Source organism: Calonectris borealis, chromosome W (genome assembly GCF_964195595.1).
Source record: "Calonectris borealis chromosome W, bCalBor7.hap1.2, whole genome shotgun sequence".
NCBI classification, from domain to species: Eukaryota; Metazoa; Chordata; class Aves; order Procellariiformes; family Procellariidae; genus Calonectris; species Calonectris borealis.
In genome coordinates, this window is record NC_134351.1 from 50,681,843 (window position 1) to 50,698,902 (window position 17,060).

General features: G+C 41.5%; 1 protein-coding gene and 1 long non-coding RNA gene across 2 annotated transcripts in view; both read right to left on the reverse strand.

Moving 5' to 3' along the window:
* Positions 1–17,060, reverse strand: part of LOC142074791 (uncharacterized) — a 244,618-nt gene that overhangs the window by 83,994 nt on the left and 143,564 nt on the right. The window lies entirely within an intron of this gene.
* The window catches only part of LOC142074657 (small conductance calcium-activated potassium channel protein 2-like), a 136,960-nt gene that overhangs the window by 22,404 nt on the left and 97,496 nt on the right, over positions 1–17,060 (reverse strand). Inside the window, exons 7-8 of the mRNA XM_075135417.1 lie at positions 3,598–3,708; positions 1,992–2,119 (exon numbers count right to left, since the gene is read on the reverse strand). Coding sequence (XP_074991518.1) covers positions 1,992–2,119; positions 3,598–3,708 — 239 coding nt within the window. The remainder of the gene's footprint in view (positions 1–1,991; positions 2,120–3,597; positions 3,709–17,060) is intronic.

Sequence of the window (17,060 nt, forward strand, 5' to 3'; positions counted from 1 at the left end):
CAGGTGCAGAACACCACTTTACAACTTGTGAAGCTCTTTGGGGTTGAATGATATATAAAGCTGCAGATCAAACCTCCTATGCTTTTTAATTTAGATTCCTCTTTTCATGCACAAGTGTGTGTACATGCACACACACACACAAAATAAATAGCAAGGTTAAAATGTTATGGAGTAACCTTTGCAATCAGGGATTCAAGTCCAGCAAAGGACATACAGGACATGCCACCTTCCACCCCACAACCCCTGCCACTCCTCTCATCCTCCCAATCCTTTAAGCTAAGCAGGATGACAGAACTGATAAAAAAAACTTTTTATCTACCCAAAAATGCCTCAGCTTTTGTGGACTCTATTGCCTCAAGTTTTCTAAAAGAGCACAGTAAATATGATATAGTAATTAAGGTTTGTAGAATACTTCATATCTTCAAAGCTTAGCTACCTAGTCCTTACAACATTGCTGTGAGACAGAGAACCAATGACTGTTATCCTCAATTTACTAATAGGAAATTTGATAACCTAGCCTTCCCTTCCTCTCTTTTATGCAAGATGATGACACATAGGAATCTTTTTCAGCTGGATGCTGCCCCCAGCTCTCCTCACAGCCTGGGTCACACACAGACCCATACTTAGAAATTATCAAAACATCAGTTCAAAATGAACCTTAATTGATCTACATCTCCCCAGTATGTCATGGAAAACCCATTTCACAGGTCATACAAAAGGCTGCCAGAGGCTGGATAGGGATCTCAAATAGAACAGACAAATAGCAGCATGGGTCCTAGATGTTCCTTATGATGAATCTGTGGCTGCTGGGGACAAAAGTCTTTTTATTTCTCCCATGTAGTCCAAGGAAGAGTAACTGAATCACTGTACAATTTTAGCTGGCTGTGACTTAGAAAACTACAAACACTCTCAACAATTCTGCATTACCCTGTGATGCACATAACCAGAGTATTTTCTTTTCTAAATAGATACTACGGTAAAACCTTATCTTTGTCTTACTCTGAAAGAAAGAGAAAATTCAAACTCAAGAGCACAATTCTAGGAAGGGAGAGAGTGCATGTGTGAGGGAAGGAGAGTGTGTGCAAGAGAGGAAGAGCGCACAAAGAGGAGGAAGCGCGTATGCAAGAGAAAGAAAAGGAGAAAGAGAGGGAAAGCGGGGGGAGGTAGAGTGAGCAAGAGAGCGAGAAAGCAAAAGAGAAACCAGGAGAGAGAAAGCGAGAACAATGAGGGAAGGGGGGGAGAGAAGTGGGCAAGAGAGGAAGAAAGAGAAGGGGGAGGGGGAAGAGGAACAAAGAGGAGGAGAAAGAGAGAGAACAAGAAACTGAGAGAGGCCGAGAGACAGAACACAGGACAATGTAAAGGAGAGAGATGGGGGGGAGAGCAGGCACAATTTTGTCAAAAAGAAACATAGAGTGGGAGCAAGAAAGAGAGAGGAAGAGAGAGGGGGAGAGAGAGAAGGAGATAACAAAACAGAGAGGATGAAAGGGGAAAAGCAAGCAAGGGGGGGGAGGGGGGAGAGAACGACAGGGAGCATGAAAGATGGAGAGAGATAAAAAGGGAGAGGGGGAGAAAGAGGGAGAAAGAAAAAGGAGCAAAGGGGGGGAGAGAGAGAGGAGAAAGAGTAAGACATAAAAGAGAATAAGAAAATGAGAGAAAAAAGACAGAACAATAAAGAAAGAGAGAATGAGAAAGGGAGAGAGAAAGGGAGAGAGAGATCTTGAGACACAGAAAGAAACAGAGAGAGGGAAAGAGAGGGGGAGAGAGAAAGAGAGAAAACAAGAAAACAAGAAAGAGATAAAGCAAAAGAGAATGAGAGAGTGAAAGAGAGCGAGAGGGGAAATGAGAGAGAAAGAGGAAAAGATACAGAAAGGGAATGAGAGAAAACAAGAGGCAGAATGAGAACAAGAAAGAGAGAATGAGGAAAAGAGAACGAGAGGGGAGGAGAGAAAGAGAGTGCTTGGACAGGAAAAACAAAGTAAAATTGTACTTACTGATGAATAGCTTGCAAGAATTTTCGTTGATGTTTCCTTACTTTCGCATGGTCTATCTTTTTAACCAGCTTTGTACTTTTATAAATTAACCATGTTTCCCTGAGTACATTGGCCGCTGCATTTTTCACCTGTTTCATAAAAGAAAAACACGAGGCTGACAAAAATAGCATTATGTTCTTTTTTATCTTTTCTAATGTAAAGTCTTTCTAAAGCACTTAAGACTGCCTACCTGTGGGAAGTGGGTACATGAAGAAGCTGCAGCAGTGAGGACAGAAAGCAATTATCAGACCAAAGGGATTGCTGAGCAATTTCCATGTTGTTTATAAAAGTGATATTGGGACAAGCTCTCTTTGAAAAGTTAGGACCATTTGTTGTTTATGACAATATAAATTACAGTGAAGGATTATTAATTTCTTATCTGTATGGCAATTAACTAGATGCATTTTATAGGACCATAAAATTTCTCTCTTTCTTGTTGTATCATTATTACCTTTTTTTCTCTTAGCAATTTAACAGTCTCTTAAATTTTCAGAGCTGTTAGAACAGGTTTTTTTGTTTTATTTGTTTTTTATATTTTTCCTTATTCTGGTTTCTTTCTTACCATTCTTAGAGGACATGAAAAAACAACTTGTCAATAAATGTAGCCATTGTTCTATTTGATGAGTGCTTTGAATTTTTTTTAAAATGAGGCTTTCTATAAAATGTTAAACATAAGAATACCTACAGTTCCTTCCTAGGCCCTCCAATATTCCCAAGAATACTTGAAAGCAATAGACAAAGAATTTCAATGCAATGCTGATTAATGACAGAATTACTAGGCTACTTGCAAAGGCAAACAGTTATTATCGATCTGTATTTTCTCTCCCTCTGGCTTTATAATATGCCAGTCACTGCAGTGTCAGAGCTAACCCATTTTAGGAATGCTATGCAGTAGCTCTTCCCAGCAGGAGCTCCCAACCTTGAAACCATAAAAACATTGGAGAACCTTGGTCCTGACTTCAGTGGAAGCAGAATCAGATTTTAGAGATTTCCTCAAGATCTCTAGTCCTTGCATTTCCACAAGATCTGGCTATCTTCAGGCTGTGAGGAATCTTCTCTAGTATCTGTGTAATGGATTTGTGATCTGAGATACATCTCAGTTTTGGTTGCTTGTTTTGTTTGCTTTTCATTTCCTTTGAGTTTCATGAGTCTGAAACTACCAAAACACCACTTGGATACACTATTAAACTGATATTTAGATTTATATGAAGGATAGCTGAATAGAATAAACCTTAAAATTCTATATATTCTTCTCATATGCAGTATTAGTAGAAAGTATTAGTCTCTAATTTCACAGCTCTTAACTGTTGGTTACATCAATCATCTTCCAGCTGCAAGGACCCTCTATAGAAGAATATTCAAATCCTCAAAATCTTCTGAGAACCTGCTGTTGCCCTCAACTTCAAAGAGAAGCTCAGGGCATTCAATTCCTCCACATAGCACTTTGCAAAATCACACCCATGAAAAAGTTCAATAAGAGAATGGAGCATGAAACCATTTAAAACAAATGCAGAAATAAATTTAACACACATTTCCTTTTCAGTTGTGAATATGAAGTGTGACTTACTCTTTTAGTTAGCTGGTTGTCCATCATGAAATTATGCACATGTTTTTCAGCTTTGGTAAGTTCTAATTTCCTTGCAACCACAGCTACCACCAGTGCAGTACACCCAGCACCCTGAAAACAATAAAACAAACCCCCAAGATGTTACTACTGCATTTTGCAGAGTTTTTAATGGAAGTTTCTCCTTTGCTGTAGAAATATGGCAGGCATCAAGTGATTGATCCCTGATAAACATGCTACAGCTAATTCAGTTCAGAATAATAGAAGTCAGCAATTGCAGGCTAGTAAACTGCCAAGGCATCAAAATAATTGGTGAGCAGCATTATTTAAAAGTTTTGCTTTTTTTCCTTCAAGGGTTGAAAATTCAAACACATACCATTTCTAGTGCACAAACAAAGAGGGTGATCAGAACAATTTTAAAACCCAGAATATTAGTAAATAAATGCAGAATACCCTGTTCTTAACAACTGTCTAGAGTGTACAGGAATTGCTAAAGAAGAAATAAGATTACATTAGTATTTATCACACAAAAAAGAAAGATTTCTTAGGATGTTCTTTAAGGCCTAAAGATAAAGTGATCATAAATTTAGTATTTCATCACTTTAGTATACGTACACTACACCAATGGATGGTTGTAGTACAGGTATTGGTTCTTATCTATCAAGCATGGACTGCCAATCCCCTGAAAGTAGGATGGGGAGGAGAGAGGTATGCTCTACATAATAATGAGTATAGTCCATGTGCTGAAAGTATTCCCTGAGCTAATATAGTATATGGGGTAAATAAATTAATGTACAGTTATACATAGAATGTTGGGGGGGGGGAATGTGCTTTATGGGTTCCTGTGGTTGAAACAACAACAGTTTTTCAGGCCATAGACCTTGAAGAAAAGCCAAGCGGGAACTACTATGACTTATTTTATGGGTTTTTTTAGCATTGTGTTTTGTTTTAGGGGTCTGGCAGTAGTGTCTAATCTGTCTCTGTATTATGGAGTGGTTGGTTTGGTACTAGTGTCTGTTATAGGGTGTGGATGGTGGTTGAGTTTAGGGATTTCTTTTGTATCTTTGGTGTTGTTTATGGTTTATTTAGGTGGGATGTTAGTGGTCTTTGTTTATTCTGTGTCTCTGGCAGCTGAGCCTTTTCCTGAGGCTTGAGGGGATTGACGTGTTGTGGGATATGGTGTAGGGTTTGTCTTGGTGCTTATTGTAGGGATGGCTGTTGCATGTTTTGTTGAGTTTTGAAAGTTTGGGGTGGTTACTGTAGATAGTGGGGGAATGTTTTCTGTTCAGTTGGATTTTAGTGGAGTTGCCATGTTTTATTCTTATGGGGCAGGAATATTTTTGATAGCAGGGTGGGGGGTTGTTACTGACTTTGTTGTGTTAGAACTTGTGTGTGTGTTGTCTCATGGGGCAATTTGGGCAGTTTTCTGAGGCCTACAATGATCTTATCCTATAGTATTTCTGTTTCTCATTAGAAATAGCACACATACACAGCACCATTTCTTCAAAACTTAGATGGAGAAAGTTACAAGTTTCTGGTTTGTGCTGTGTATATATGTATGTATACACGTGTATATGCACAGACATGCATGTTCATAACAGGCCATAGCAAGCAGGTGCCAGTTCCTTTGAAATGACAGTACTTTTATCAGTATCACAATTTTAATTTTTTTAAGGGAAAGGAGAGGAGGCTAAAATTAATCAGGTAACCAGAAACAGCATATATTGTTCACAGTTCCAGGTATCATTTAGTCTGACACCATTACTAAATTCTGCTGCTTTAGTATTTTTTTTAAACCAAGCTTCACAGGTTCTTTAAAAAAATAAAAATAAAATTACATTAAATATACTGAGGCTGTGTTTAACTTTCAGGTTCACCCAAATTTAGCTGTTACTGTGTAAAGCGGTCTTGTTTCATGTTGAAGCTTACTAGATTTTTAGTCACACAGCTTTCATCCATTCTTAATGTATTTCTCCCATTAATTTACTCTCTCCCCATTCCTTCTCTATACCTGCTTTACTATCTCCAGAAAATACAGAAGAACATCTCTGAATGTAGCTTCCCAAATACAAATTCCACTACTAAACAGAAAAATAAATTAACTCATTGGAAATCCTTATTCACATACTGTCTGAAAAAAAAAAATGTATCTGCACTTTCTACTTACTTACTGATGCACCCAATGAGTTTTGCAAAAACTTCCAATTAATTAGTCTCCAATTTCACTCCACTGATAGATTGTTTCAATAAATTCATCTGCTCCCTCACTAAGACCCAATCCTCTTCAATTAGTTCTGAGCTATCAAAGTTGGTGTGCCCAACAGCCCTCAAGAATCCCTCAAAAAAATCCCTTGTAATTTTTTTGCATTTCCCCATCCCATTTCTCTCCTGTCCTCCATACCAAAATTTCTAGCTTTGCTGTTCCTTCTCCCCGTGTTCTCCAGCCCCACGTTGAGTGAAGTTCGTGGAAAAAATAGTCAGTCTCACTCTCTAATGAGATGAGGGAAAAAATGGGATAATAACAGTTTCTTTGCTTCCTCACAACCCACGAAGAGCAAAAGAGGAGGAAGATGGCCAATGCAGCTTAAGGCTGAGCACTTCAAAAAGGCACCCAGTCTTTTGACAAGAGGACTAGGCAGGAGCTGCCCTACCTTATGTGATACAACAGAAAGAACATCCCCAGAAAACAGACAACTCTTCTTCCGCCTCCTTCTTGTGTAGGAGGGCAGGAAGGAACAAGTAATATGCAGGAGGCTTCTCTGAGAGGAAAAGAAAATTACTCCATACAATAGTATATTGGGTATATATGGCAAGAACAGGAAGAGAAAAAAAAGAAGTCTTTTGGCCCAGTAAGTCAGGATAACACTCTGGGCCAAATGATGATTCAATGGCATAACTCTGAATTGCGCCTGCTTACAGCAAGAATGCCAAGATGGTATGAGATTAATAATACAGAGTGGCTTCCTCACCACTTGCAAAGCGGCACAAAAGCTACCATGGAAGAGAAATATTAGAAAAAAACCCTCTCCCCCCACAAAAAAAAGGCTAGAGGAAGGGCAACAGACAAAAGCAATTCAGTTTGATTTGAAATTATTCCAGGCCTTTAGGATGAACTCTCATGCTTACTTAAAGTGTCACAGCAGTTATAATGACCGAAAGCTGTTAAAGACAGTAGCTTTATGTCTCATATGAAAGACATGGCCTGCAGCAGTAGAACATAGTCACTGATAGGCTATGGAAACCACCTCTATGGTTTATTATACCTATCTGCTATCTTCCTTATCACCAGAACACTTTACTGCAACTGCAAGGTATTCTAGATTCAGACTACCCGTTGGCTTTGTGGGATATGACAAGATCTCAGGATTTAAAAATGGGCTGTTTTAGCATTTCAACAAAAGATAGAAGTAAATTACTATCTTCATGTTTATTTTTTGCAGTACCTTCAAGGAAAACAAATTATGCTCATTCTTTAAATGACTAACAGCTTACAGAAATAATGCATTGAAATCCTACTTAAAGGACTGTGGTGGGTTGACCTTGGCTGGCCACCAGGTGCCCACCAAGCCGCTCTATCACTCCCCCTCCTCAGCAGGACAGGGGGGAAGAAAATAAAATGAAAAAACCTCATGGGTCGAGATAAAGGCAGTTTAATACAAAAAAAAAGCAAAGGCCGTGCGTGAAAGCAAAGGACAACAAAAAGATTTATTCTCTACTTCCCATCAGCAGGCGATGTCCAGCCATTTCCTGGGAAGTAGGGCCTCAGTACACCTAGCAGTTGCTCCAGAAGACAAACACCTTAATAACGTGCTACTATGAGGACTGCTATGGGGAAAGTTAACTTCATCCCAGCCAGACCCAATACAAGTACATATTCTAATTAATAACTTCTGTTATGGTGCTCTGCACTTTTATATGGTTCGTCTCTTGATCTCAGCATCCTGAGATACTAATAAAGTGTGAATTATCCCAAATCTTGGGATCCAAATACTGTTATTTTAAAATGGTAGCATCATGCTCACTATGTTTTTGAATATCCCTAATCATGTGAAAATCAGTAACAATTCAATTAATTCATGCTCATACACCCAGTTTTTTTCTTATATCACTACTACATACTGCAGAAGCCCTTTTTTTACCAAAATAACTTAGGCTAAGTACAAGTACCATATTGTTTCAACTGCAAGAAAGTATCTTTTGAGAAAATTCTAGAAATGTCTGGATTTCATAATTTCCAATACCATTCCTTTTATCCTGTTTTAAAGTAAATAATTGCACTGGTTTTGGCTGGGATAGAGATAATTTTCTTCACAGTAGCTAGTATGGGGCTATGTTTTGGATTTGTGCTGGAAACAGTGATGATAATACAGACATGTTTTTGTTATTGCTGAGCAGTGCTTACACAGAGTAAAGGCCTTTTCTGCTTCTCACACCACCCCACCAGCGAGGAGGCTGGGGGTGCACAAGAAGTTGGGAGGGGACACAGCTGGGGCAGCTGACCCAAACTGACCAAAGGGATATTCCATACCATATTGATGCAGTAGGTACAGTCTGTTACAGTACCTCTTATTCCATACTGCTCGCTTCTTTAATTCTAAACAATGAAGACTTGTTGCTTAGGAGTTAGGTAACTAGCAGGTGTTGTGTTTGCAGGTGTCTAGTATTGTTAGACCCTAGTAATGATTAACCCTGAAATTAAGAACCATACATGAACGTGGTCCAGACATGGCTCGGAGACAAACCTCGACCTTATACAGAAAGAAAGGAACGGGTTCATGAAGAATTCACTACCCTGCCGACCACCAGAGACCACCCAAGACCCTCAAGGAGAGCCTAAAGACTTTAGTGCGCATGTGTCTAGGATGATGTAATATTATAATTAGTTCTCGGAAATGTAATGAATATGTAAAAGAGAATCTTAAAATATGTATGCGAAGCATAGATATAAGCAGAAAGGTGACTAGACCAGGTGTGCTTGATTTGTGGCAAGTCCACCAAGCACCCAGGCCTGAATAAAACAATATCTCTCCGGAGCGTGTGGAATTGGTTACTTGCACGCCGGGCACGAATCCGCTTTTCGGACAACAGTTTTTGGCGACCCAGGTGGGACTGCTGTGAAGCCTTGCCCGGATCGACTTGCCGGCTCTCGGTGGGGAGACCCTGCTCTCTGGACTCCAGCGCGCACTGACCTTTTGATCGGGGACTCCGTGAGTATCCTCCCCGACCAGAGCAGGTGAGCGACTCAACGGTGCAACGCTAAGGTAAATGAGATATTGTTCTGGAGTATAAAATTGTGCATGCATTTGGTAAGGAATTGTGGCCACAGGTAAAAGGGTATATTCATATGCGTTTGACAGTGACGACTGGAGTATATGAAATCATGGTTAAGAACGTTCTTTTTGGGCAAAAATATGGAAACTCAACAGTCTAAAGTAACACCTTGCTCTCCCCTTGGATGCATCATAAAACATTGGGGAAAATTTGGGGGAGATCCTTTGAGAAAGGAGAAATTAATTGAGTATTGTACTAGATGGTGGCCAATGTATAAATTAGAAGATGAGGTAAAATGGCCAGAATTGGGAACTCTGCAATATAATACTATCTTGCAACTTATGTTATTTTGTTGACGACGGGGTAAATGGGATGAGGTCCCTTATGTGGACTTGTTCTTTACCTTGAGAAATGATCATGAAATTCGGAAGAAATATAAACTTTTAGACTCAGATTCTAATGTGATGAATGTGATGATGATGATGATGGAGGACAAGGAACCAAAAACGCATTGTTGTTCTGCTTGTAGTATAGGAAAACAGTGTTTAAAACTAGGAGAAGAGGAAGAAGATATACAGATGTTGGTGGCACCGAGTAAAACTGAAAGTTTTGAAACTGAAGCAAGGGGAAGTAATACATTTAGTCCAATAGCTGGCAGAACTAGGACCCAACAGGGGTCTGTCGGAAAGAATTGTCAGGATCATATAGGGAAAATCCTGAAAAGGTGTATAGATCTTTAAAGACAATTATTGAAAATCATAATCCAGATTGGCAAGATATTCAAATTCTTTTAAATAATTTGTTAACTCCTGAAGAAAAGAGGGTGGTATTGGAAAAAAACTAATATGGAAAATGAAAAAAAAAAAAAAAGATAGGAAACAGAAAGCTGCATGTAACAAACAAGGACACTGGAAAAATGAGTGTCCAGAGAATAAGAGAGTTGCTGTGATTCGGCCACAGCAAATTCCACCTGAAGCTGATCTGCTTATGATGGGAGGGGATTCTGAATGATGGGGACTGGGGGCAGAAAATGATATTCTCCCAGCTGAGCCCCTGGTTCCAGTAAAGCTGGGAAATAAAGTAGTTGATTTTTAGTGGACACTGGAGCAAAATATTCTGTTATAAATACATGTAAAGGACCAATGAGTAAATTTAATGTATCTATTGTTGGGGTCCTGGGAAAGAAAGAGGTAAGGCCTTTTTTGAAACCTTTAAAATGTAAAATTGGAGGAAAAACATTGATGCATGAATTTTTATATATACCGGAATGCACCATGCCTCTCTTGGGACAGGATTTATTAAATAAATTGGGAGCACAAATTAACTTTAAAAAAAGGAAAAATCCAAGTTCATTTTCGTGAAGCTAATGCCTGGCAAGCCCAAGTTTATTTATTACAGACAAACACAGAAGAATCTGAAGAAATACCAGAAGAAATTAAAGATGCAGTTTACCCTTTTGTTTGGGCGACAGAGAAACCAGGAAGAGCGAAAAATGTGGAACCGGTAAAAGTTGAATTGAAAACAGGAGTTCGACCGGCAAGAAAGAAACAATATCCTATTAGTATAGAAGCCAGAAAAGGTTTGGAACAATAATAAATAATTTTCTCAAATATGGACTTTTAAGAGAATGTACTCTATCCTTCCAGTGAAAAAGCCACATAACCAAGGATATAGGTTGGTTCAAGATTCAAGAGCAATAAGTCAATTAGTGGTGGACATTCATCCAGTAGTCCCTAATCCATATACGCTGCTAACAACTATCAATGAATCAAATGCATATTTCTCAGTTTTAGATTTGAAAGATGCTTTCTTTTGTATAGCTCTGGAGGAAAACAGTCAAAAGATTTTTGCCTTTGAGTGGGAAGATCCGTCGACTGGGAGGAGAACTCAGCTCTGCTGGACTGTGCTGCTACAAGGGTTTAAAAATAGCCCAACCATCTTTGGAGCAGCCCTGACCAAGGAATTGGAACAGTGGTCCGGTAAGGAAGATCAAATCCCCCTCCTTCAGTATGTTGATGACATCCTATTGGGAGCAGATACTATTGAGATCTGCAAAGAGAAGACTGTTAGCCTCCTAAACTTTTTGGGAATGGCCGGGTATAGGGTGTCAGAGAAGAAAGCACAAATTGCAAAACAAACTGTAATTTATTTGGGATTTGAGATTTCCCAAGGACAACGAAGATTGGGAAATGATAGAAAAGAGGCCATTTGCAAGATGGCACCCCCTCAATCTACAATATCAAGCTCTGTTAGTGGAACAAGATGACATCATTTTGAAGTAAGTGCAATTTTAAATCCTGCTTCTTTAATGCCAAGTGAAAAAGAGAGTGATCCTAACCATGATTGTTTACAAGTTATCAAACAGGTATATGCCAGCAGGCCAGACCTGAAAGATGTCCCTCTCCAGACTCCGGATGAAGAATTATTTACTGATGGAAGCAGCTTTGTTGTAAAAGGAGAAAGGAGGGCTGGCTATGCCGTGGTAACTTTAACCGAAGATCGAGAAGTAAAAGCATTACCTCCAAATACATCTGCCCAGAAGGCAGAAATCATAGCCCTGACAAGAGCTTTAGATCTGGCTAAAGGTAAAAGAGTTAATATTTATACAGACTCTAAATATGCTTTTGGAGTTGTTCATGCCCATGGAGCAATATGGAAAGAGCGAGAACTTTTGTCTGCCAGTGACTCACCTATAAAGTATGGAACAGAGATTTTAAATTTATTGGAAGCAGTACAAAAAAACCCAAAGAAGTTGCTATGATTCATTGTAAAGCGCATCAAAGAGGAAACTCAAAAGTGATACAAGGAAATTGAAAGGCAGATGAAGCTGCCAAGCGTGTGGCACTAAATACCACACCCCAAATTATAACGAAAAAGAAAATAAGTTGGCTGAGCTATTACAGTGCAAAAAGAATGATAAAGGATGATGGATTACTTCACATGGACAATGTATAGTAACTCCCGAAATCATGAAGAAATTGATGGTCACAACCCATGCTGAGACACATATGGGAGTAGAAGCAATGGTCAAGTCGGTAAAACGATATGCAATAGGGACTAAAATGTTATTGATTGCTAAAAGTGTGAGTAACAAATGTGAGATTTGTCTTAGGAACAATCCAAAAATACAAATCTGACCCCCTCCTGGAGAGGTAAGGAAAGGCATAACTCCCGGTGAGTATTGGCAAATAGAATTTTCAGAGTTACCAAGGTGCAACCAATACCGATATTTATTGGTATTGGTAGATACCTTCTCTGGATGGCCAGAAGCTTTCCCGTGTTGAACCAACAAGGCAAAAGAGGTAACAAAACACTTATTAAAAGAAATTATTTCAAGATTTGGAGTCCCTTTAGAGATGTCCTCTGATAGAGGCCCACATTTTGTAAAGGTAAGATTTTACCATGCGTCTACATGAGAAGCCTTTACTTAAGCTCCAGTTGCGGGCCTTTTTTCTAGGTGCGTCTTATGCAGAGCAACCCCAAAAAGCAGCTACTTACCTCTGCAGTCCCTTGCCCCCTTGCAAATATCTCATATTGTGGCGTTGCACCGTTGTGTTGCCTGTTGCCCGTCAGTGGAGAGGAACCGGCGGAGTCCCCGATCAAAAGGTCGGTGCGCGATGGAATCCTACCCGGTCCCGTCTCCCGTCCGGAACGGCAGGACAATCCGGGCAAGGCTAGAACGGCAGTCCCATCTCGGTGGCCAAAACTGTTGTCCCTCAAACAGGGTTCGTTACCCGGAGTGCAATAAGCCAATCTCACACACAGAGCCGAGATATTTGTTTCTTCCATGTCTGCGCAGAGATGGGTGCTAGGTGGTAACTCCACAAAGCTGGCACACCAAAATACAAAACAAGTCCTTATTTATATCTTAAAATCAGCTAGCTACTACCCATTCTACAAACAGATTGGTTATTATAATTTTCTCATTACCATTTTGCTTTGTCATTCTCAACATTAACTGCGCATGTTCAGTGGGTAAGGGGCTTAATGTGGTAGGGGGAGATTTCAGCAGTGGAGGTGTGGTTTTCATATAATTAGGATAGGTTAACTTAGGACATGATCTTTGAGGAACTTGGCACAATTTTTAAAGTCACTTCATTTATCTCAAGTTCATGCCTACTGGTTCACGACCATCCATTCATTTCTTGTTCTAAAAATCAATTTATCAATATGTTATATTATAACAATTCCCATATTATTTTAATTAAACATTCACACGATTTAGCAGCTTTCCCATGTAACCATAATACAGTCTTGTGAAATAATTTTACTTGCAGATGCATGACATACTCCCTACTGGTGCTAAATGTATTGAGCAGAAATGTAACACTGATATTTTGAGTAGCATTTTAAATGTCAAACTCTTATTGAATTCGACAAAACACCAGACCTTTTTAGAAGTGTAGATGCTTAGAAATGCACCATCATAAGATTTGTGAACAGAATTAGTTGTGTAAGTCACGAGGAGACCAAAGGTTCCAAAGCACAGTGATGCGCCCTTCACTTTTCTCTATTTCCTCTGATTTTTAAACACCTTCGTACTTTTAAAAAGAAAACAATTTGCTTGTTTTCTCCTTAAACTGTGCTTGAACCTGTTGTAATAAGAGTAGTTGGGTGGATTGTTTTTGAAATGTAGAGCAAGGAGTAAAAACTCAAGTATGCGCTCCTCTACTTCTACCTTCCCCTATCTATCTGTCCTCTACAAAATGGTGTTTGGTATCAGAAAGTCTATGGGGTAAACTTTAAAATGTCATAATGCTTAGTACAAATGGAAGCTGAAGTATGTTATTTCATAAAGTCTGCCACTTTCTATTTGACTTCCATTTGTTTCTCTTGCAATTCATGCAGGGAAATTACTAAAACTAATGACTGAATTTCTCCCTCTTGTAGATTGAGACTTCAGATTAGACATAACCTAAATTTAAAATAACTGGTCATAATTCAGTAGATAAACTGGCTGAAGTTTATAATCCATTATAAAGGAATGAAAAATTAATTGAATCACTACCTGAAGTGCAAAGCACAGAAGTATCAGAGAAGTGTCTATAATGCATTTTCTCTGCCCTGTTTCAAGATCATAGAATCATAGAATCATTAAGGTTGGAAAAGACCTCTAAGATCATCGTGTCCAACCGTCAACCCAACACCACCATGCCCACTACACCATGTCCCTAAGGGCCTCATCTACACCTCTTTTAAATACCTCCAGGGATGGTGACTCCACCACTTCCCTGGGCAGCCTGTTCCAAGGCCTGACCACTCTTTCAGTAAAGAAATTTCTCCTAATGTTCAATCTAAACCTCCCTCGGCGCAACTTGAGGCCATTTCCTCTTGTCCTATCGCTAGTTACTTGGCAGAAGAGACCAACACCCACCTCGCTACAACCTCCTTTCAGGTAGTTGTAGAGCGCGATGAGGTCTCCCCTCAGCCTCCTCTTCTCCAGGCTAAACAACCCCACTTCCCTCAGCCGCTCCTCATAAGGCTTGTGCTCCAGGCCCTTCACCAGCTTCGTTGTCCTTCTCTGGACACGCTCAAGCACCTCCATGTCCTTCTTGTAGTGAGGGGCCCAAAACTGAACACAGTATTCGAGATGCGGCCTCACCAGTGCCGAGTACAGGGGCACGATCACCTCCCTACTCCTGCTGGCCACACTATTTCTGATACAGGCCAGGATGCCGTTGGCCTTCTTGGCCACCTGAGCACACTGCCGGCTCATGTTCAGCCGGCTGTCAATCAGCACCCCCAGGTCCTTTTCCTCTGGGCAGCTTTCCAGCCACTCTTCCCCAAGCCTGTAGCGTTGCCTGGGGTTGTTGTGGCCGAAGTGCAGGACCCGGTACTTGGCCTTGTTGAATCTCATACAGTTGGCCTCGGCCCATCGATCCAGCCTGTCCAGGTCCCTCTGCAGAGCCTTCCTACCCTCGAGCAGATCAACACTCCCGCCCAACTTGGTGTCGTCTGCAAACTTACTGAGGGAGCACTCGATCCCCTCGTCCAGATCATTGATGAAGATATTGAACAGGACCGGCCCCAGTACTGAGCCCTGGGGAACACCGCTCGTGACCGGCCGCCAACTGGATTTAACTCCGTTCACCACAACTCTCTGGGCTCGGCCGTCCAGCCAGTTTTTTACCCAGCGAAGAGTGTACCTGTCTAGGCCGTGAGCCGCCAGCTTCTCTAGGAGAATGCTGTGGGAGACAGTGTCAAAGGCCTTACTGAAGTCCAAGTAGACCACATCCACTGCCTTTCCCTCATCCACTAGGCGGGTCACCTGGTCATAGAAGGAGATCAGGTTGGTCAAGCAGGACCTGCCTTCCATGAACCCGTGCTGGCTGGGCCTGATCCCCTGGTTGTCCCGGACATGGCTCGTGATCACCCTCAAAACCAACCGCTCCATGATCTTCCCCGGCACCGAGGTCAGGCTGACCGGTCTGTAGTTCCCCGGATCCTCCCTCCGGCCCTTCTTGTAGATGGGAGTCACATTGGCGAGCCTCCAATCGTCCGGGACCTCCCCTGGTAACCAGGACTGCTCGTAAATGATGGAGAGCGGCTCGGCAAGCTCCTCCGCCAGCTCCCTCAGTACCCTCGGGTGGATCCCATCCGGCCCCATAGACTTGTGAACGTCCAGGTGGCGTAGCAGGTCATTAACTTCATCCTCTTGAATTATGGGGGGTTTATCCTGCTCGTCGTCCCTGTCTTCCAGCTCAGGGGGCTGAGTACCCTGAGGATAACCACTCTGACTACTAAAGACTGAGGCAAAGAAGGCGTTGAGTACCTCAGCCTTTTCCTCGTCCTTGGTGGCAACGTTCCCCCCCGCATCCAATAGAGGATGGAGATTCTCCTTGGCTCTCCTTTTGTCATTAACATACTTGTAAAAGCATTTTTTGTTGTCTCTCACGACAGTGGCCAGGTTGAGTTCTAGCCGGGCTTTTGCCTTTCTAATTTCCTCTCTGCACGACCTAACGCGATCCCTGTACTCTTCCTGAGTTGCCTGACCCTTCCTCCACAAGTGATAAACTCTCCTTTTTTCCCTGAGTCCCAGCCAGAGCTCCCCGTTCAGCCAGGCTGGTCGCCTTCCCCGCCCGTTCTTCTTTCGACACATGGGGACAGCCCGTTCCTGCGCCTTTAAGACTTCCTTCTTGAAGAACGTCCAGCCTTCCTGGACCCCTTTGCCCTTCAGGACTGTCTCCCAAGGGACCCTCTCAACCAATGTCCTGAGTAGGCCAAAGGCCGCCCGCCGGAAGTCCATGGTAGCGGTTTTGCTGGCCCCCCTCTTTACTTCACCAAGTATCGAGAATTCTACCATTTCATGGTCGCTAAGCCCAAGCCGGCCTCCGACCACCACATCTCCCACCAGCCCTTCTCTGTTCGTGAACAGCAGGTCAAGCGAGGCATCTCCCCTGGTGGGCTCGCTTACCAGCTGCGTCAGGAAGTTATCCTCCACACACTCCAGGAACCTCCTTGACTGTTTCCTCTCTGCCGTGTGGTATTTCCAGCAGACATCCGGATGCTAGCATAATTGTTGAAGGAAAACTAATCTACATTAAATAATATCTGAAAAGTCCCTATCAGTTGCCAGAAGCAGAGTGAAATGTATTTTCAGTAACTGAAGTTGTCAGGTGGTTCTCTACTGCAAAAGAGGAACAAACACTGAAGAGTTTTATGTTTGCCTTGGTGTTGCACTTTAAATTGATCTGGGTTTTGAGGTGCCTGAAGACATTTGTATGAGAAACCCTTGGGAAAAGTGTATAAATACTTCTAATGAACCTTCAAATGAAGTTCATATAAAATAACTGTTATATACTGCAGTCTAATGTGAAACATCGAATGCTCTCAGCTCAGCACTGTAAGTCTCGTTATTGTTTTGGTTTTTTAAAAAGCAACTTAAAAACAGGCAAGTAGTGTGTGTTAGGTTATGTGATAAAATCTCATCTGCACACCCACAAACGAGCATACAGACAATGGCAAGTGGGGGAGCTGAATAATACCCTGCCATGGCTACTCCCAGGCACATAAAAGGAGCCAGCAGCCCATAACAGGCCCATCTGCACAAGCCCAGGGGGCAGAACAGAATCAGATCGAATCGAATCGAATAGTTCAGTTGGAAGGGACCTACAACGATCATCTAGTCCAACTGCCTGACCACTTCAGGGCTCACCAAAAGTTAAAGCATGTTGTTAAGGGCATTGTCCAAAAGC